Source organism: Pipistrellus hanaki, assembly GCF_964339955.1.
Source record: "Pipistrellus hanaki genome assembly, chromosome: 2".
In the NCBI taxonomy this organism is placed as follows: Eukaryota; Metazoa; Chordata; class Mammalia; order Chiroptera; family Vespertilionidae; genus Pipistrellus; species Pipistrellus hanaki.
In genome coordinates, this window is record NC_140504.1 from 94,167,732 (window position 1) to 94,186,598 (window position 18,867).

The 18,867-nt window shown below is 37.6% G+C and overlaps 1 protein-coding gene across 2 annotated transcripts in view; it reads right to left on the reverse strand.

Annotated features, from left to right (window-relative positions):
* Positions 1-345: 345 nt before the first annotated feature.
* The window catches only part of EIF2A (eukaryotic translation initiation factor 2A), a 40,448-nt gene continuing 21,926 nt past the window's right edge, over positions 346-18,867 (reverse strand). Inside the window, exons 4-14 of one of the 2 annotated variants that reach the window (XM_084875944.1) lie at positions 15,508-15,626; positions 13,885-13,984; positions 13,475-13,557; positions 10,703-10,776; positions 10,432-10,576; positions 10,126-10,242; positions 8,785-9,356; positions 5,995-6,108; positions 3,723-3,851; positions 1,812-1,877; positions 346-743 (exon numbers count right to left, since the gene is read on the reverse strand). In XM_084875944.1, coding sequence (XP_084732070.1) covers positions 678-743; positions 1,812-1,877; positions 3,723-3,851; positions 5,995-6,108; positions 8,785-9,356; positions 10,126-10,242; positions 10,432-10,576; positions 10,703-10,776; positions 13,475-13,557; positions 13,885-13,984; positions 15,508-15,626 — 1,585 coding nt within the window. In that variant the 3' untranslated portion in view covers positions 346-677. The remainder of the gene's footprint in view (positions 744-1,811; positions 1,878-3,722; positions 3,852-5,994; positions 6,109-8,784; positions 9,357-10,125; positions 10,243-10,431; positions 10,577-10,702; positions 10,777-13,474; positions 13,558-13,884; positions 13,985-15,507; positions 15,627-18,867) is intronic. The other variant, XM_084875945.1, reaches the window with a different exon arrangement.

An 18,867-nucleotide genomic window follows, 5' to 3' on the forward strand; every position in this document is an offset into this window, starting at 1 on the left:
CAACCAAAACAATCACAGTCCATGTTTGGAACACATTTACCTCATCCTCAGATCTCTAGGTTTATTATTTGAAATACCAAAATGAAATATTTTACTCTATTTTTAAAGTCTATATTTACTTTAGAACTAAGAAAAACTTTACTTCAGATAATATAAATAACATGAATAATTTAACTCATTTACTACAACCTGATTTTTAAGGATTTATTTAAAGTTTTGATAATACAGTAATATTTTAGGATGAAAAAAGCCATATTATATATTAAAAGGCAATTTTCCTAAACTTGCTTTCTAAATTAATAAAGAATTTCTTGAGTGAAAAACTTATAACAAAGCCAAAATTGATTAAATTTAAAATGTCTTTATTCATTTATATGGTAAATACTATCTCCTCCTAAAAAACAATGACATTGGTCTTTTAGTATGTCAAACTTAACTAGAAAGTTCATGTGTCTTTTTTTTAATTTCATGTTAACATGATCTAAAATGCAAAACACAAAAATCAATTTTAATAGGCATTATTAAATAATTATACACATATGCAGAACTTTGGAAAATGGTTAAAATTAGAGATGAATGTTAAATGAGGGGACATGAACAATCCGTATACACCAAAGAATGTAACAGAAGATGAGTTCCCACTGATTTCTGGTAATCAACTTCCTTTTTGTGACTCTTTAAATACCCAATTCCAAATCTTCCAGCTCCCGGAGAAGGGCTTTCTCTTTTTGAATTTTCTCCAACTAGAAAAGTTTAAAACAATGAAGTTATTAAAAAGGAAATAAAATAATTATTGGCTCCATAGCAAAAAGCAAAGAAGAAAATATCTAGATAGAATATAGCTGACAGTTTATCAGATCCACTGGTAAACAGATTTAAAAATACAGATTTGATGCCCAGCTGGTGTTCAGTGGTTAAGTGTTGACCTATGAACCAGGAAGTCCAGTCAGGGCACATGAGAGTAGAGGACATGCAGGAGGTGGCTAATCAATGATTCTCTCTTATGACTGATGTTTCTATCTCCCTCTTCCTTCCTCTCTGAAAATCAATTTAAAAAACAAAAATAAAATAGAAGTGTAGATTGGAAACATTTTCTAATTTGTAATCTGGCATGAATCATGGGGGCAAAGGAAAGAAGCTGTCTTTAAGTCCTTTTTATTCCCCAATATATTTTTATTTATTTCAGTGAGGAAGGGAGAGGGAGAAAGATAGAAACATTAATGATGAAAGAATTATTGATCTGCTGCCTCTGCATGCCCCCTACTGGAGATCGAACCCACAATCCTGGCATGTGCCCTGACCAGAAATTGAACTAGGACCTCCTGGTTTACAGATCCATGCTCAACCACTGAGTCACACCACCTAGGCCAGAAGCTGTCTTTCTGCATTTCTTTGGTTCAGTAAAATTTCCAGTCTACATCTGGGCTTAAAAGTGCTGAGGAAAGGAAGAGGAAAGGGCAAAAAAAGAGCAGTGCACTCTGAGACAGAGAAGAGAATATTCTATTTGTCTAACATAATAAATGCTCTTATTTTCAGCAGCAATAGCATTAAAATACAGATTGGATGCCCAGCCAGTGTTGTACAGTGGATAAAACACCTCTTAGAAATAGTGACTTTCTCAGTCACCATGATCTACTTCATGTCTCCCTCTATCCCTGTTTAAGAATAAAAACATTAAAAAAATATATGGCATATATTTTCCCAGAGACTTAAAAACCTAGGTGCTCTTTTACCCAGAGAAACAACTGCTTATAATAAAAAGAGGAAGAGTAGTCATGACGATGAGCTCAAATTAAAAATGCAGAAAAGACCTGATTTTTTTCTAGCTGTTTTCCAGTTGCTGCTTGTTCTTTCAGTTGTTCGATTGCTTTCAGTTTCTACAAATATCAAGAAGGAAGAGTAAGTCATTTTAGAATGCAAATGTCCTTATTAACAACTCAATTATATGAATGTGAATCCTGAATAAGGAGAATCAATTATCTTACATTGGTATTAAGAATAGTCTGTTAAAATGCTAAGGTAAAATATTTTTTAAAATTAAATGCAAAATTAGATATGTTAACAATATAGGAGTAATGGGGAGATGTAAAATACAGCATAGGGAAAATAGTCAATAATCCTATCTAATAAAAGAGTAATATGCACATTGATTGTACCTTTGCTACACCCACCAGCCAAATAGGAGCAAATATGCAAATTAACCCAACCAAGATGGCTGTGGCCATGGAGCGAGCAGGAGCCTTGGCTCAGCTCAAGGCTACAAAGTTTCAATTAGAGAAGATACATAAATACCAGATACCACAGCCTCCGCTTGGGTCACCAGAGGGTGTGGCTGGCCTGCAAACAACCACAGGCCCCTCACCCAGGCCACCCCACGCCCGAAGGGAACCCCCACCCTGACCTGGGACACCCTTCAGGGCAGACCAGCTGGCCCCCACCCATGCACCAGGCCTCTATCCTATCTAATAAAAGAGTAATATGCAAATTGACCATCACTACAACACACAAGCTGGTTGCCCCCACATGGACAAAAGATGGCTGCCACAAGATGGCCAGCAGGGGAGGGCTGTTGGGAGGGACCAGATCTGCAAGGAAGGGCAGTTAGGAACGACCAGGCTGGCAGGGGAGGGCAGTTAGGGGTGAGCAGGCCTGCAAGGGAAGGGCAGTTAGGGGCAAACAGGTTGGAAGGGGAGCGTTTAGGGGATGATCAGGCTGGCAGGCAGAAGTGGTTATGGGCAATCAGGAAGGTAGGCAGGTGAGCAGTTGGGAACCAGCAGTCCTGGATTGTGAGAGGGATATCCGACTGCAGTTTAGGCCTGACCCTACTGGGATTGGGCCTAAACGGGCAGTCGGACATCCCCCAAGGGGTCTCAGATTGGAGAGGGTGCAAGCTGGGCTAAGGGACACACCCCCGTGCATAAATCTCATGCACTGGGCCTCTAGTATTGTAATAAGTATGCATGGTGGCAGGTGGGTACCAGCCTTATTGGGTGGTGAGGAATCACTTCATAAGTTACATAAATGTCTGACCATTATGCTGTACACCTGAAACTAATACAATATTCACTGTCAACTTTAATTAAAAACTTAAAAATAGGTAAAATATGCTCCAGCTCAGGGGAAAAAAGAATATACATTTGGTGAAATATTTTCCAAGCTTTTAATTAATGTTATATTGGTATATGTATATATATATGTGTGTATGTACATGATGTATGTAAATATATCACCAACTTCACTATTTATTGTAGCACCTCATTGTACTAGGATGACATCTTTGGCTTTAAGGAAAAATTAATAGAGCAACCTGGGAAGGGCTTTAGAGACCTGATTTTACCTCCACATCTGATTGCAATTTGACAAGCTAATCAACTTCTTTCTGTTTCTATTTTCTCATCTTTAAAAATGGAAAAAAGATCTGTTCCTACTTGTTTCATAAGTGTCTAATAAAATGCTAAGTATAGAAGTATTCAGCATATTTCTGTAAAAATGTACATTATTTATTACTTCAAAATCTATGATGAAAAGACTAACAGGCATTAGACAATTATAAAGAGAACTTAAATCAGCACCATTCCTGTGACAGCATTGCATAGTGAGAAAGCAACAAGAACTGCTATAAACTTCTTAGATGCCTATTTAAGTGTCTAAATGTTATGTTCTTTATAGAATCCTTACACATTTCTTTCAATAAACACATTTGACTTGTACTGAATTCTCACCTTCTTTAGGTTCTTGATTTTTTTGTCTACCTCAGGGTCTCCAGTAGTTGGCTGAGGGATAGTATTTTGAGTTGAGCTCTGTGATGTAGGTGTAGGTGACAAATCCAGACTCTTGTCACTTCTTGCTTCCTGCAGGAAAAATTCATTTGTCTAAAATGAAAACATTGCCTTGGTATATAACAGGAAGAAACCAAAATGTGACTTTTATCTTTTATGTTATGTTTTATATAAAGAAGGGATCTCAATTGAAGGTCTGATATGTGACATTGTACCACAATAAATATAATGCAGCTTAAAAAAATACCACAGTACAATGACACAGACAGAAGGTTTTTATATAATATTTGTCATAGGGAACACTTTGCTAGATCTAGAATTTAAAGTAACATATAATTTCTTTTTTAAATGTTATGTTATCCTAATATATAAAAACCAAGAGTCCGTAACGTCCAAAACGATCGAAGGCTCGACTGAATGCCAGGCTGTGCACGCAGCAGGCTCTGTGGGTAGGGACTGGTGAGTGAGCTTAACTGCTGACCTCTCCAGGGAGAGAGAGAAGTGGGGCTGATCAGTGGCTACCGCAGCCACTGGTAAGGTCCAGAGAGAAAGAGAAGCCGCATCTCTCAAAGAGATCAGTAGTTCAGCCAGCTCGCCAGCAGCCTGGGGTGGCTATTGATCAACCCCGCTTCTCTGATCAGGCCCGGAGATGCTGACTGGCATAGAAACTGGCCAATCAGAACCTAATCTGCGTGAAGTGCAAGGAGCCAGTGAGTGCCTAGGAGGGAGAGCTTTTGACGCTGACTGGCATAGAAACTGACCAATCAGAACCAAATCTGGGTGAACAGTGAGGAGCTTAAGAGGTGTAGCTTCCGCCAAAACTGGTCTGGCTCAGTGGATAGAGTCGGCCTGTGGACTGAAAGGTCCCCGGTTCAATTCCGGTCAAGGGCATGTACCTTGGTTGCGGGCACATCCCCAATAGGGGGTGTGCATGAGGCAGCTGGTTGATGTTTCTCTCTCATCAATGTTTCTAACTATCCCTCACCTTTCCTCTCTGTAAAAAATCAATAAAAATATATGGAAAAAAAAAAAAAAGAGGTGGAGCTTCTGATGCTAACTGGCATAGAAACCGACCAATTAGAACCTAATCTGGGTGAACTGCGAGGAGCCAATGGCTGCCTAGGAGGTGGAGCATCTGACACTGACTGGCATAGAAACATACCAATCAGAACCTAATGTGAGTGAACTGTGAAGGCAGAGCCTAAGGTGGGGACTGAGGAAGGGTTTTAAAAGCAACAGCTGTTTGGTGTAAGGTGTAAGAGAACAGTTCAATTTTTTAATGACCTGTTTGGCAGTACAGTGCATATGCCTGGCTATAAATCCAGATATAGGGATTATGTATTTTTCTCTGCCAAGAGCATCTCCTCCTGCTGAAAAAGGCTTCCCCACCCATTTAAGCAATCCTATCCTATATAATCTATCTACACTAATAAAAGAGTAATATGCTAATTAGACCAGGTTTATCGGCCACTTTCTGGATAAAGCCATGGTGGTGGGGGCTAAGGCAGAAACAGTTAGGAGCAATCAAGTCAGTAGGAGAGGGCAGTTGGAGGCAAGATCAGGCCAGCAGGGGAGACAGTTAGGGGTGATTAGGCAGGCAGAGGCATTAGGTGCAAGATCAGGCTGGAAGGGGAGAGCAGTTAGAGATGAGATCAGGCCAGCAGGGGAGGGCTTTGGGGGGTGAGATCAGGCTGGCAGTGGAGGGCAGTTAGGGGTAATCAGGCAGACAGAGGCAGTTGGGGGTGAGATTAGGCCGGCAGGGGAGGGCAGTTAGGGGCAATCTTGCAGGCAGGCAGAGGCAGTTAGGGGCGATCAGGCAGCAGTCAGGTGAAGAGTTAGGAGCCAGAGGTCCTGGGTTGTTAGAGAGATATCCGATTGGCAGTTGGAAACCCCCTAAGGGGTCCCTGACTGGAGAGTGTGCAGGCTGGGTAAGGGAACATCCCTCCCCGTGTACGAATTTTGTGCACCGGGCCACTCGTACTACATAATACCATTAGGGTTTCAGGTTTAAGATCAGATCCAGTATCCTTAGTCTCCTATTATAAACACAAGAATATTTAAAAATTCATAGTCAAACACAAGAAAGACATTCTAAGCAAGCCTAACTCCAATATTATTTCACAACATACCAGTCAAATCTTTAGGATGACAAAACTTTTAAGGCTTAAAGCTAATTTAATAGATTTTTATTCAAAAGATTAGTACCCCCAAATACCTGCTTTGCAGCTTTCTTAGCTTCATGTTTCCTTTGATTTTTAAGGGCGTTTTTTGATAATGGCTTATCATTTCCTGGTTGTGGTTTCATATTTTGAGGTGGTTCCTCCTCATGCTATGGAAAATGTAAAAGAAACAATTTTGAAAGTATGGGATAAAATTACTTAATCAAATTTAAAATTACCAGCAAAGAAAATTTCAAAACTCTGATAAGTAGTAGGCACATCCCAACTGTCAGGGTGGATTTAATGAGGTTGTTTCTATCAATTGAGAGATACCGGTATATCTTACATAAGAACTTGAAAAATTCAATTTTGTTTACACAATGGAATTTATTTACTTCAATTTGTTAAAATTGATTTTTACAGAAAAGAAAGGAGGGAGGGAGAGAGAAACATTGATCAGTTAACTCCTGTATGTGCCCTGACTAGGTACTGAATTCACCAACTTTTGGTATATGGGACAATGCTCCATCCAATTGAGCCACGTGGCCAAGGCTGGAATTTTTTTTTTTGTATTACTACTGACATATGACCCTTCTGAAATTAAATAGCTTCTTCTGGAATAGTTTTGGATCTGACTACTGCAAACAGAAACCTAATTTCTCATTTATTTTCTTTGAACTAAGAATTATTTGCTAGATCTTTACTTGCAAAATCAGATTAGAAGACTAAAAATAAAAGCAAATAGAAAACCTACAAAGGACATAAAAAAAATAGATAAAATAGGAAGGAATAATTATAAATTCATAATTTTAAATCTATGATTAACATTATGAAGTGGTCTATAAAAAACTAAGAAACTAGTCAGACTATACAATGAAAATAGTCATTTCCATCACCGAATATTTATGTAACTATTAATTCACAACAGAAAGAGGGTGAATTAAGTTTAGGATTGAGGAGCATCTAATGGAGAAGATGGGACTATCTAAATATATAAAAAGCCAGCAACCATAATGCTGTAATGACCGAAATGATCGGTTGCTATGATGCCCACTATGGCTAGTGAACAGGCTCATTCAGGGGGTGGGACAGGCCAGCCAACTGCCTGCAGACCCTCCCCCAACCAGCCCCGTCTCAAATAGGCCTCCATCACCTTGATTGGCCCACAGCCCTTCCCCCAGCCAGCTCCGCCCCCTATTGGCCCCCACACTCTGATCAGGGGCAGGGCCACCGGCCAATTACCCATGGCCCCTCCCCCAGGCCACTGGCCTCCAATTACCCCCCCCCCCCCATCTATAATGGGGGCAGGGTGGACTGGCCCACCGCTCACAGACCTTCCTCAGGACTGGAACCACCCCCAATCATCCCCCTCCACCCCCCCCCAGCTAGTTCTGTCCCCTATTGAACCCCCATAGCAGGGGAGTGGGAGTGGTTGGCAAACCTCCCAAAGATCCTCCCCTGGCTGATGAACCCCAATCAGTCTTCCACACCTTCAGTGGGGGGCCAGCCGGCCCACAGCCCCTCCCTACAGCCAGCCCCTCCCCCAACCTGTCCCCTCCAAATGGGGATGGGTCGACCAGCCAATTGCCTGTGGCCCCTCCCCCAGCTGGCCCAACCCTGATCAGGCTCTGATCAAGGTGGGCTGGCTGGCCAACCTCCTGCTGTCTTCTCCTCCTGACAGGCCCGACCCTGATCCACCCCGATTGGGGCTGGGTCAGCCAGAACCCACCTGTATATGAATCTGTGTACTAGGCCTCTAGTCCTATCCAATAAAAGGGTAATATGCAAATTGGCCACCACTGCAACACACAAGTGGGCTGCCCCAATGTGGACACAAGATGTCCGCCCCAAGATGGCCTGCAGGGGAGGGCAGTTGTGGGTGATCAGGCCTAAAGTGGAGGGCAATTGGGAAGGACCAGGCCTGTAAGGGAGGACAGTTGGGGGCAAACAGGCCTGAAGGGGAGGGCAGTTAGGGGTGACCAGGCTGGCAGAGGAGGGCACTTGGGGGTGACCAGCTCCGCAGGGGAGGACAGTGAGGGTGAATAGTTCTGCAGGGAAGGGCATTTGGGGGGGGAACCAGACCAGCATAGGAGGACAGTTAGGGATGACCAGGCCACAGGGGAAGGCAGTTAGGGGAGACCAGGCCTGCAGTGCAGGGCTGTTGGGCGGGACCAGACCTGCAAGGGAGGGCAGTTGGGGAGAACCAGACCAGCAGGGCAGGGCAGTTGAGAGGAACCAGGCCAGCAGGGGAGAGCACTTAGAATTGAGCAGGGCAGCAGGGGCGGGCAGTTAGGGGTGACCAGGTCAGCAGAAGAAGGCAGTTAAGGGCAACAAGGCCTGCAGGGGAGGGCAGTTGGGAGCAACCAGACCTGTAATGAAGGGCAGTTGGGGATGGGGGGGGGACCAGGCCTGCAGGGGAGGGCTGTTGGAGGGTACCAGGCCTGTAGGGGAGGAGAGTTAAGGGTAACCTGTCTGGCAGGGGAGGGCAGTTAGAGTGAGCAGGCTGGCATGGGAGGGGAGGTAGGGGCAATCGGGCCTGTAGAGTGGCAGTTAGCATCAACCAGGCTGGGAGGGGAGTGGTTATTGATGATTAGGCTGGCAGGCAGAAGCAGTTAGGGGCAATCAGGCAGGCAGGCAGGCAAGTGGTCGGGAGCCAGCAGTCCTGGATTATGAGAGGATGTCCAACTGCCCATTTAGGCCCGATTAGGCCTAAACAGGCAGTCAGGCATCCCTCGAGGGGTTTATGTTCTCATCAGGTACTAAGTAAGATAAGCATGCCTGAGGAAAGAAAAGGTCTAGAAAACACTGGAAAATGTTTTCCCATTAAAGTAGTAAACTTGACTTACCAGTTTGGAGTTGGTAGTTGGTTTATTTCTTAAAGCTGGTGGTCTGTAAGCTGTTACAGTTTTAGGTTCTTCCCTGGGTACCTCACTTGGAACAGCTTGGTAAGTTATTGTTTTTGCTGGAAATATTCCATCTAAAAATGGCTGCCAAGAAACCTGCCATAATTCCACATTTGATGGCACATCATACTTGTGCAAGACTGAGCCAGTGTAATGCCAAATCTTGTATCCATTATTAACACGTAACCTGGGAGCACATGTAGCTGTTAAAATATGCTCACCATCTGGGCACCAAGCAAAATATGTAGAATCAGAGGCCACTGGTTTAGAAATAAGTTTGTAGTTTTTAACATCCCATACTTCCATTTGTCCCCTCAGATTTCCAAATCCAGCCAGTACTAATATATGCCCATGAGGACTATAGTAGGCTGCATTACGAGGACCAGTTCCAAAGTCAAACACAGGATCACATTTCAAGTTGAAAATTGTTGCTTTGGCAGGCATAAAACCATAAACAGCACAAAACTCAGTAGAATTAGAATTCCAAACCACATCATAGATGGGGCCACTTTTTGCTGGAAAAATAATATAAAACCAAATTAGCAATAATTATATGAATGTAAGATTTATTAGCACTAATTATAAGCACATAACACTCAAACATGTCAAAGAGTAAAAATACAAAACAAAAAAAAAACTAAAAAATTTCATGGTATGTCGAAATTAAAATATTTTTCATGACATAAAACATATAAAAATTAATGTATAATCATAAATTTAAAAATCCCTAATAAACCTTCATTTTTTTAATTTTTATTTTTTTACATTTTGGTAATGTGGACTCACAGTAGCATAAGTTATTACTACTATTTATTAACAACTAGTTTTTATTGAACTAGGTAGTAGTACATGCATATAGTAACAAAAATATGAGCTATTTAAAAAGACACACCACAAAAATAAACCCCTCTACACTGAAGGCAAAACTCTGGCATATTTCTTTTTTTGTTAATCTTCACCCAATAGTATTTTTTCCATTGATTTTTAGATAGAGTGGAAGGGAGGGAGGAAGGAGGAAAAAGGGAGAGAGAGAGGGAAAGAAAGACACAATGATTTGTTGCCTCCCACAAGCACATTGACATAGCGGGGAATTGAAACTGAATCTGGGTATATGTCCTTCATCAGGAATCTGCATGGGGACTGATATTCTAACCACTGAACTACATCCACCAGGGCATCTCTGGTATATTTATTGCATATGCCTACTGAACCAGGCCAGCTGGGCTATATCATCTTTTTCACTGTCCCTGTTTTTTATCGAAGGAAGAGGGCTGAAATACTCACGTAATTGCACCACAGCACTTTCTCCATTTGTTGCAATATAATGCAGCGTTTGTTCACCGTAGTAGGAAGCTCCTGTCTTGTCAACATCTGTACTAGCTATTACTAACACAGCAGTAGCTGTAACAGTAAAAATTTAAATTAGATTTAAAACACAAATTAACCTAATGGTGATAAAAAATATATTAAATAATATAAGAGTCATGAAAAGTTAATTAAATAAGCATTGATACATTCTCCTATACACAAAGGAATCAAGTCTAAATCAATACATGATAAACAAAATGAGAGAAAATATACTTATCATACCTTTTTTATTCCATAGCATTGTAACCTTATCTGCCTTAAAGAAACTTTTATTGGCTAAAGCTGCATGAGGCCCATCAAAGTTGGGGTACTGATATAATCGAACAAATGAAGGTGCACCCTTACTTCCTGGAACGTAAACAGCCACCTATGATACACAGAAATAAATAATTTAATTTATGAAGCATATAAACTAAGATGGATATCACTAAAACCTAAGAAAAAAGTTAATCTTATAATATTCCACATAAGCAAACAAAAATATAGCCATTACCTTGTATGGTTGGGGTCCAGGTGATAACACAAAATCATTAATTTTTTGCAAATGCAATTTATTTGCAGTTGTATCTAAGAAAAAAGGAAAAGGTGTTAGATTGATGAGAGATGCTAATAGTGAATGCTAAATTCTGAATGCATTTTTAAAACGTTAGTGTAACTATACACAATACTGCTCATTGTAGCCGAAACCGGTTTGGCTCAGTGGATAGAGCATCGGTCTGCAGACTGATAGGTCCCAGGTTCGGTTCCGGTCAAGGGCATGTACCTTGGTTGCGGGCACATCCCCAGTAGGGGGTGTGCAAGAGGCAGCTGATCGATGATTCTCTCATCAATGTTTCTAACTCTCTAACCCTCTCTCTTGCTCTGTGAAAAATCAATAAAATATATTTTAAAAAAAATACTGCTCATTGTAGTCTCATATAGATGAGGCATAGCAAAGTAGTGGAAAAAGCATGGGTAGGAGTAGACAGACTTACACTTGAATTCCTGCTTAGTCACTTATTAGCTGTGTGAGTTTGGGCAAGTAATGAGATTATACACCTAGTTCCTAGTGATTGATTTTTAAGAGGACAGTATCAGGCACATAGTATTTAATAAACATCAGTTCCCTTCAACTTCTGAAATAAAGTAGTTTTAGAGCCCATTAGATGGGAAAGATTACTTTAGCCTAATGTAATCATGCCCTTTTGACTGGAATCGAACCCGGGACCTTTTAGTCTGCAGGCTGACGCTCTATCCACTGAGCCAAACCGGTTTCGGCGGTGGACATTTTTTTTTTAGTTCTAACTCTGTGCCAGGCAGTCAGAATTCATGTTATGAATAATACTGCTTCCCTAGTTAATGGGATCAAGAATTGTTATTCTTCCTTTGTTCAAATTCAGATCTTCAAAAGTAGTACACCAAACTGCCAAATTGAAGCCTCCTTCTTTTGGCATGCTCACAAAGAGGAAGGCAAGATAAGCCAGCAAGTGAACCCAAAATCAGTGAGGGCTGATATGAGACTCAAAAGCAAGATAATGAAGTGTAAAGCTATAAAGATAACAAGAACAGTGCCAACTTTGGTATATGTGAATGTAGTTACCAAATCCTCCTCTATTGTAATAAACTCAAAAGTGTACAGTCACTAATGGGATACCCTAAGGACAAAAGAAACTGCAAAACTTTTCTTTGAATTATTTTCAGTAATCACGTTATTGGTATTACTGTTGGTATTGTTATTCTAAGAATATTATGTGGTTCATGTGAAAAAAAAAAGCAAATGAAATTCCAGAGAACCAGGATGCCTGGTATTGGCAAAAGGCAATACATATGTAAGATAAAAAAGAAAGAAAAAGGCCTAAAACAATGATCAACACAATAGTAACAAGTAACCCTATATATTCCTATATTGTGGTCTCTAAATACCATTTTCCACTCAAAGAAACCAGACTGATTCTAGGTATATAGCAGGAAATAATAAACACGGTAGTCTCAGAACAGCAAAATAGTCATCAACAACTAATTGACCAATCAAGGGATAATTTGAGCATCAAAAAGAATAATAATTGAAATGGCTAGAAACACATGCTTAAATTTATAGTTCATAAAGATGGGTAGTGGGGCAGGGGAACAATTGGTTGCAATGAAGATTGCCCGAGAAAGAACTCATTATTTCAAAAGCGATAAAAGAAAAGAATGTTGATCCTGCCTTTCCCATATATATATAGCAGATGAGAAAATTTCTCTTTATAGATGTATTACAGCTAATAAATAAGAGGGGAGGAAGATAATCAGAATATCACCGATTTGCAGCAACTCATGAAATAATGGATCCAGGCACTGAATGTTAATGTCAGTTAAACCTACACAATTAAAGAGAGTAAGACAGTATGTGCTTCTTGATAAAATAATTCAATACTGTCTTATGATGTAGTCTTACCCTCATCTCTCCCAGAAAAGATGCTAAAATTGACCAACTCTAGATCCAAATGAGTTACTAATAGGGGACAGATGAACAAGTTAAATTACAGGATGGGACACAATTCAAATTATGGGAAAATATATAGGACAAGTAACAAACTGCAAGTGGGAAAAAGAGATGGAGAGAACCAGTAGCTTAAAAAAAAAAAAACTTAAAAGATATATCAGTCAATTGCAATGTGAAAAACCTTATTTGGATCATAAGTTTTAAAATAACTATAACATTTGTGATTATTAGAAATTTAACATTGAACAGATATTTTATAGTCTGGGATAATGGTCTTTTGGCTAAGTTATAAAAAATTTAAGAGTCCTAATCTTTCTGGGATATATACTGAAATACTTATTGGTAAAATTATATGATCTCTAGGATTTGTTGTAGCAGAGTAAGAGGGATGGAAGATGGACAGATGGATAAGATAGGACTGGCAATGAGTTTATGGTTATTAGGACTAGGTGTCTAATTTTGTGTTTCAAATTCTACACAATAAAACATTCATTTGTATCACAGAATTTCAATAACAAATAAATACAGAAAGAGATATTTAAAATGTCTTGGTTTAATAGAAATTTAGGGAATAAGAAGTTATTATAAAAGAAAATTTTTGGTTATAAAATTTCACTAGTTTTTGTTATTCAAATGAATAACTATAATAGTAATTTTAATACATTTTATGCTTACATATAGTATGTATAAAAATATACAGCAATGTATTAATATATTAACAATATTTTAGAGAACTCTATGATACATATAAAGCAATAAAAATTATATACATTTATAGTAAATAATAAATTTTTTCCATACTGAAATTGTTATTTTCAAAGAAATGAACTTCATTGTTAACATTTCGGGCACAAATAGTTTCATCTTCTGACCAGAATGGACACCTACATGGAAAAGAAAATATAAAAAAATTTAAATAGAATGTAACAAATATGTTAAAGTTTGTAATATTGTTACTATTTAAGGAAAAATACTTATAATATGATGTTGAAGTCAGTTACTAATAGTTTTAGTCAGTATATAAAATAGACAAATAATAAACAAAAGAAAGATCAAGTGTTTATTACATTCCTATATATAAATTTCTTAATAGATCTAGATTTTGGTCTGAGAAGTTATTTTCTAAACCAATACCAAAGAAACAAGTATTATAACAATGAAGATATTTAAAATATTTTGTAAATAATAAGTATTCTAAAACATTTACTTACCAATTTTGCATCTTTTTCTGGATGAAAGCCTTCAAACATGTTCCAGTTTTCACATCATAAAGTTGTAGGTTGGGAACCCCAGCTGTGCCATCTTTAGAAGCTGAAGTAAAAACAACATTTTTTTTTATAGTAATTGTCTCCTAACACTAGTAAAAAAGATGTAATTTTTAGAAACAATTTGAACAAGATCATAAGAGAGTTGCTTTAAAACAATTTTCCCCACTATCTTTAATATGGATTTACTCACCCAATCCTAAAGCCATAACAATATGACAGTTGTTTGAGCAAAAGTTCAGCATTTCTGAAATGAGTTCATTACTAAGGATTTTAAGAATATTTAAAAGAGATTTCTTGTTTAGTGAGGTTTACTATTAAGTAGATTAAATTGTGTTATATGAAAACTTGCTATCTATAAGTCACACACATAGAATTATATAACTCATGATTTTCAATTTCCCTTTTATTTACTTGGAAAAAGAAGATTCATTAGAGTCCATTCCTCTTGGAAGAACATACCCAAGAGGTTTACAATTGAACAAGTAACTATTGTAACATTTTGCTTAATATCCATATAATTAGAACACATTTTCTCTTATTTATTTTAATTGATTTATTTTTATAATTTTTACTGATTTAAGAGAGAAGGGAGAGGGAGAGATAGAAACACCAAGGATGAGAGAGACTCATTGATTGGCTGCCTCCTGCACGTGTTCCACGGATCCAGCCTGCAACCTGGTTCATTGATTGATACTCAACCACTGAGCAACAAGGGCCAGCTAAAAATAAACATTTTAAATAATAGTTATAAATGAAAAGGAAGTACAGTAGATTCAACATCTAAGAAATGTGTATGGTATGACAAAGAATAATGGTGTGCCATTGTCTAACACTTTTAGAGATATACATTATGTGAACATTTTATATAGCTGTTTTTCATAGATGAATAATAAAATACTGGGAATTGGTATCGGGGTTTATTTTAAGAAACATATTCTAGATTCAGATACTCATTATTTAAAAATTTAATAAGATGATGAAAACAAACATTTACACAGTGTCTGATATATGAGTACTCAAAGTTATCTACTAGAAAAAGAAACATGGCCCAGCTGGCGTAGATTAGTGGATGAGCATCAGCTTATGAATCAGGAGAGGTCAGGGTTTGATTCCTGGTCAGGGAACATATCCAGCTTGTAGGCCTGATCCCCAGTGGGGGGTGTGCAGGAGGCAGCTCATCAATGATTCTCCTCATCATTGATGTTTCTATTTCTCTCTCCTTCTCCCTTCCTCTCTCTGAAATCAATAAAAACATTTTTAAATGCTTTTATTTTGAAGGTTATTTATTATTATTAATTTTTGAGATCATCTATATCCAGTGTTATTTACTTTCTAAAATTTCCCTTGGCTTTTTCTTTTGCTCTATTTCATGATGCATCTTTTCACTAACTCACTATACCTTGCAATTATTTAAAGTATATTATATTTGGGGAATACAAGATTCCTATATATGCTATTTACTATCATAAAGACTAATTACTTTCTTATGAGTTATAAATTCTCATTTTTCCCCCACTGAATTGAATTGGGCCTGTTAGAATATTTTTATAATTGGAAAATACTTACTAGTGTAAGGTTGCCACGTTGCCAGGACAGTGTTTTTTGGTGAGAATTCAAGGCAAACTGTCTTAGGGAGGTCGAAGGAGTGCAGTAGTCCCTTGTTAGTGACATTGATAATATTTATTCTGGTTTCAAAAGAAATTACTTCAGCAACAAAATACTGTTTCACAATTGCCAGCACTACCAAAAACATTTAACTCTTTCAAATATAGATCACTCCTTAAGTGTCTATTTTTCATAAAATCAATTTTCAGTTAGTTCTACAAAATATCTAATAAACACCTTAACTGGAAAAAAATACACACAAAAGGCCCCTCTATTAGGTGTTTAGAAATTACATGCAATTAATAGAAAGATACAATCATAACAGAATTTTAATTGAACAGAGCAACCTAAAGACAAGATGTATCAAACCAAAGAGAAAACAGAGGTGCTAAAACAAAAGCACTATTTTATTTAATTTTTAATTTTTATTGTTGGCTTAACTAACATTTATTTCTTAAAGTTTGGAGCCTCAGAAGTCCATGATGAAGGTGCTGGAAGCTTAGGTTTCTGGTGAAAACCATTGTATAAAAAACTGCCTTCTTTCTGAGTTCTCACGTCACACAGAAAAAGTATGTTTTTATTGATAATTAGTGAAAGAGGAAGAGGAATAGAAAGATAGAAACATTGATGAAAAAAAAAACACTGACCAGCTGCTTCCTGCATGCTCTCCCCCTACCACTAGGGATGGAGCCTCCAACCCAAGTATGTGTCCTACCTGGGAATTGAACCAGTGACCTCTTGGTTTTTGGGTTGTTGCTCAACCACTGAACAACATTGGCTGGGCAGAAAAAGTATATTTTAAAAACTGAGTAGCCCCTGAGGAAATCAGCAAAGAGACTTTGGATGCCAATTAAAATTTTACAACAAGGTGCCTCGTTAGCGCAGTAGGTAGCGCAGTAGGTAGCACGTCAGTCTCATAAAATTTTACAACAAGTCTTGAAAAGATAGACTGTAAGAGTTATTTTGGTATGATAATGATAAATATTAGAATAATTGTACCAGACTCCATTTTCTTTGATGCTTTCTATATACCCTATTCTAATCTAATCACTTAATGCACATTTTCTTATTTCATCCTCACAACACCTTATAAAATAGATATTATCATCTCAATTTTACAAATGGTGAAACTGATCTGATGAAAAATTAAATGATTTGATGATTTGCCCAAAATCATACTGATAAATGTCAGAACTAACTTTTGAAACCAGCTCAGTGACTTGCTATTTTGTATTCTTTGGGGTTAAAAAAAAAAAAAAGAGAGAAAGAGAGAGATAATCCATTTTATTCCAGAAATTCCTTATTGAGGGCACTGCATCAGGATAAGCAGAAATTGGTAAGGATGCAAGATTACTGCATATTGTTTTAACACAGAGACACATGAGATTTTTTACAACTTATTGTGAATTTCATATTTTAGCATACATAAAACTTTCTTTTTTGTAGTTGATAAACTTGAATAGTTATCTTAGAATGTTTAATGAAGGGTATTTATTTTGAATTTTTAAAAAAAATTATATATTTAAGAAAAAATCACCTAGAGTTTCTGACTTAGTTAACCACGAATTCAGCAAAGACCATATATACTACATAATGTTTTTCCTGCCCCAGGAACATGATATGTCTTTAAGCCACAGCACTTTAAGAAAATAAATGCTAGAACCAGGTACAGAAAATATCTATTAAAGAGATGGACATAACATATGCAGACATATTTAAAAATACTCAGAGTTGCCGAAACCGGTTTGGCTCAGTGGACAGAGTGTCAGCCTGAGGACTGAAAGGTCCCAGATTCGATTCGGGTCAAGGGCATGTACCTTGGATGCAGGCAAATCCCTAGTGCAAGAGGCAGCTGATCGATGATTCTCTCTCATCGATGTTTCTGACTCTCTGTCCCTCTCTCTTCCTCTCTGTAAAAAATCAATAAAATATATATATATTTTAAATATTCAGAGTTGATGCCCGGCTAGTGTTCTCCCTTCCTTTCTGAAATCAATAAAAATATATATATTTTTTTAAATATTAAAAAAATGAAAAAGCCGAAACTGGTTTGGCTCAGTAGACAGAGTGTCGGCCTGAGGACTGAAGGTCCCAGGTTCGATTCCGGTCAAGGGCATGTACCTTAGTTGTAGGGAGTGTGTAAGAGGCAGCTGATCGATGATGACTCGCTCTCATCAATGTTTCTGACTCTCTGTCCCTCTCTCTTCCTCTCTATAAAAAATCAATAAAATTTTTTAAAAAAAAGAAATTAAAAAACAAACAAACAAACAAACAAATAAATAATATTCCGAGTTGAACCCAACAGAAAGCCAAGTGGAGATGTGAAATAGATAAAATAATTATAATAACTACCAAGGTAAAAACAGATTTGTTTAATAAACTCTAAGAAAACAGGTAAGGGTTATCACAAAAAGATAACAGACAATGAAAAGAAGTATGGTAGGTCCCATTAGGGAGTAAATTTCTATGAACTCATTACTTAAATTGCATAAATTAAAATATTGATTTAAAAAAATAAAAGCCAAATATCCACAACAGGTTCACCAAAATATAAATAAATAAAATAAATAATAAAATCTTGAGAGCACATTTTTCATTGAATCTGAGATTAAGGTTGTCAACATTGTAGACAAGACTCAACATGATTATATACTTAATAATAATTTGAGAGTAGTTTATTGGTTGGATTTAATAACTTAAAAAAATTTAAAAAACTGATTAAATTTTTAATAATAAAAGCTAATTCTGCCAGCTTATAGTCATAAAAAGTGAATCAAGTAATGTAATACAATCTTTTTAAAATTAATTTTTCAAAAACATGTGTTTAATTCAATCTGACCTGATAGTTGAAAGACTTCAGAATATATTACCACTGTGTAAAATCATTTAAAATGTACTTTTGGAACTAACGTATGTATTTTCCCCATTAAAAAAAACACACACTAAGATAATATATCTGGTTAAAAACAACAACAAAATAACTTCAAACCAAGCAACAAATACTTGGGCAGCTTTCTGATTCTGTTAACTAACATTTTATATTGATTCTGGAAAAATTCAAAATGACTGGTTTTCTTAGTAAAATATGAGCATTTAATCAAAATACTTTTTTTGCAAGATCAATTTTATAATCTGATTATTTTATGTAATACTAGAGGCCTGGTGCACGAAATTCATACATTAGTTGGGGGTGTCCCTCAGCCCAGCTTGCACCCTCTCCAATCTGGGACCCCCTCAGAGGATAACCAGCAGTCCAACATCCCTCTCACAATCCAGGATGGCTGGCTCCTAACCACTCGCCTGCCTACCTGCCTGATTGGC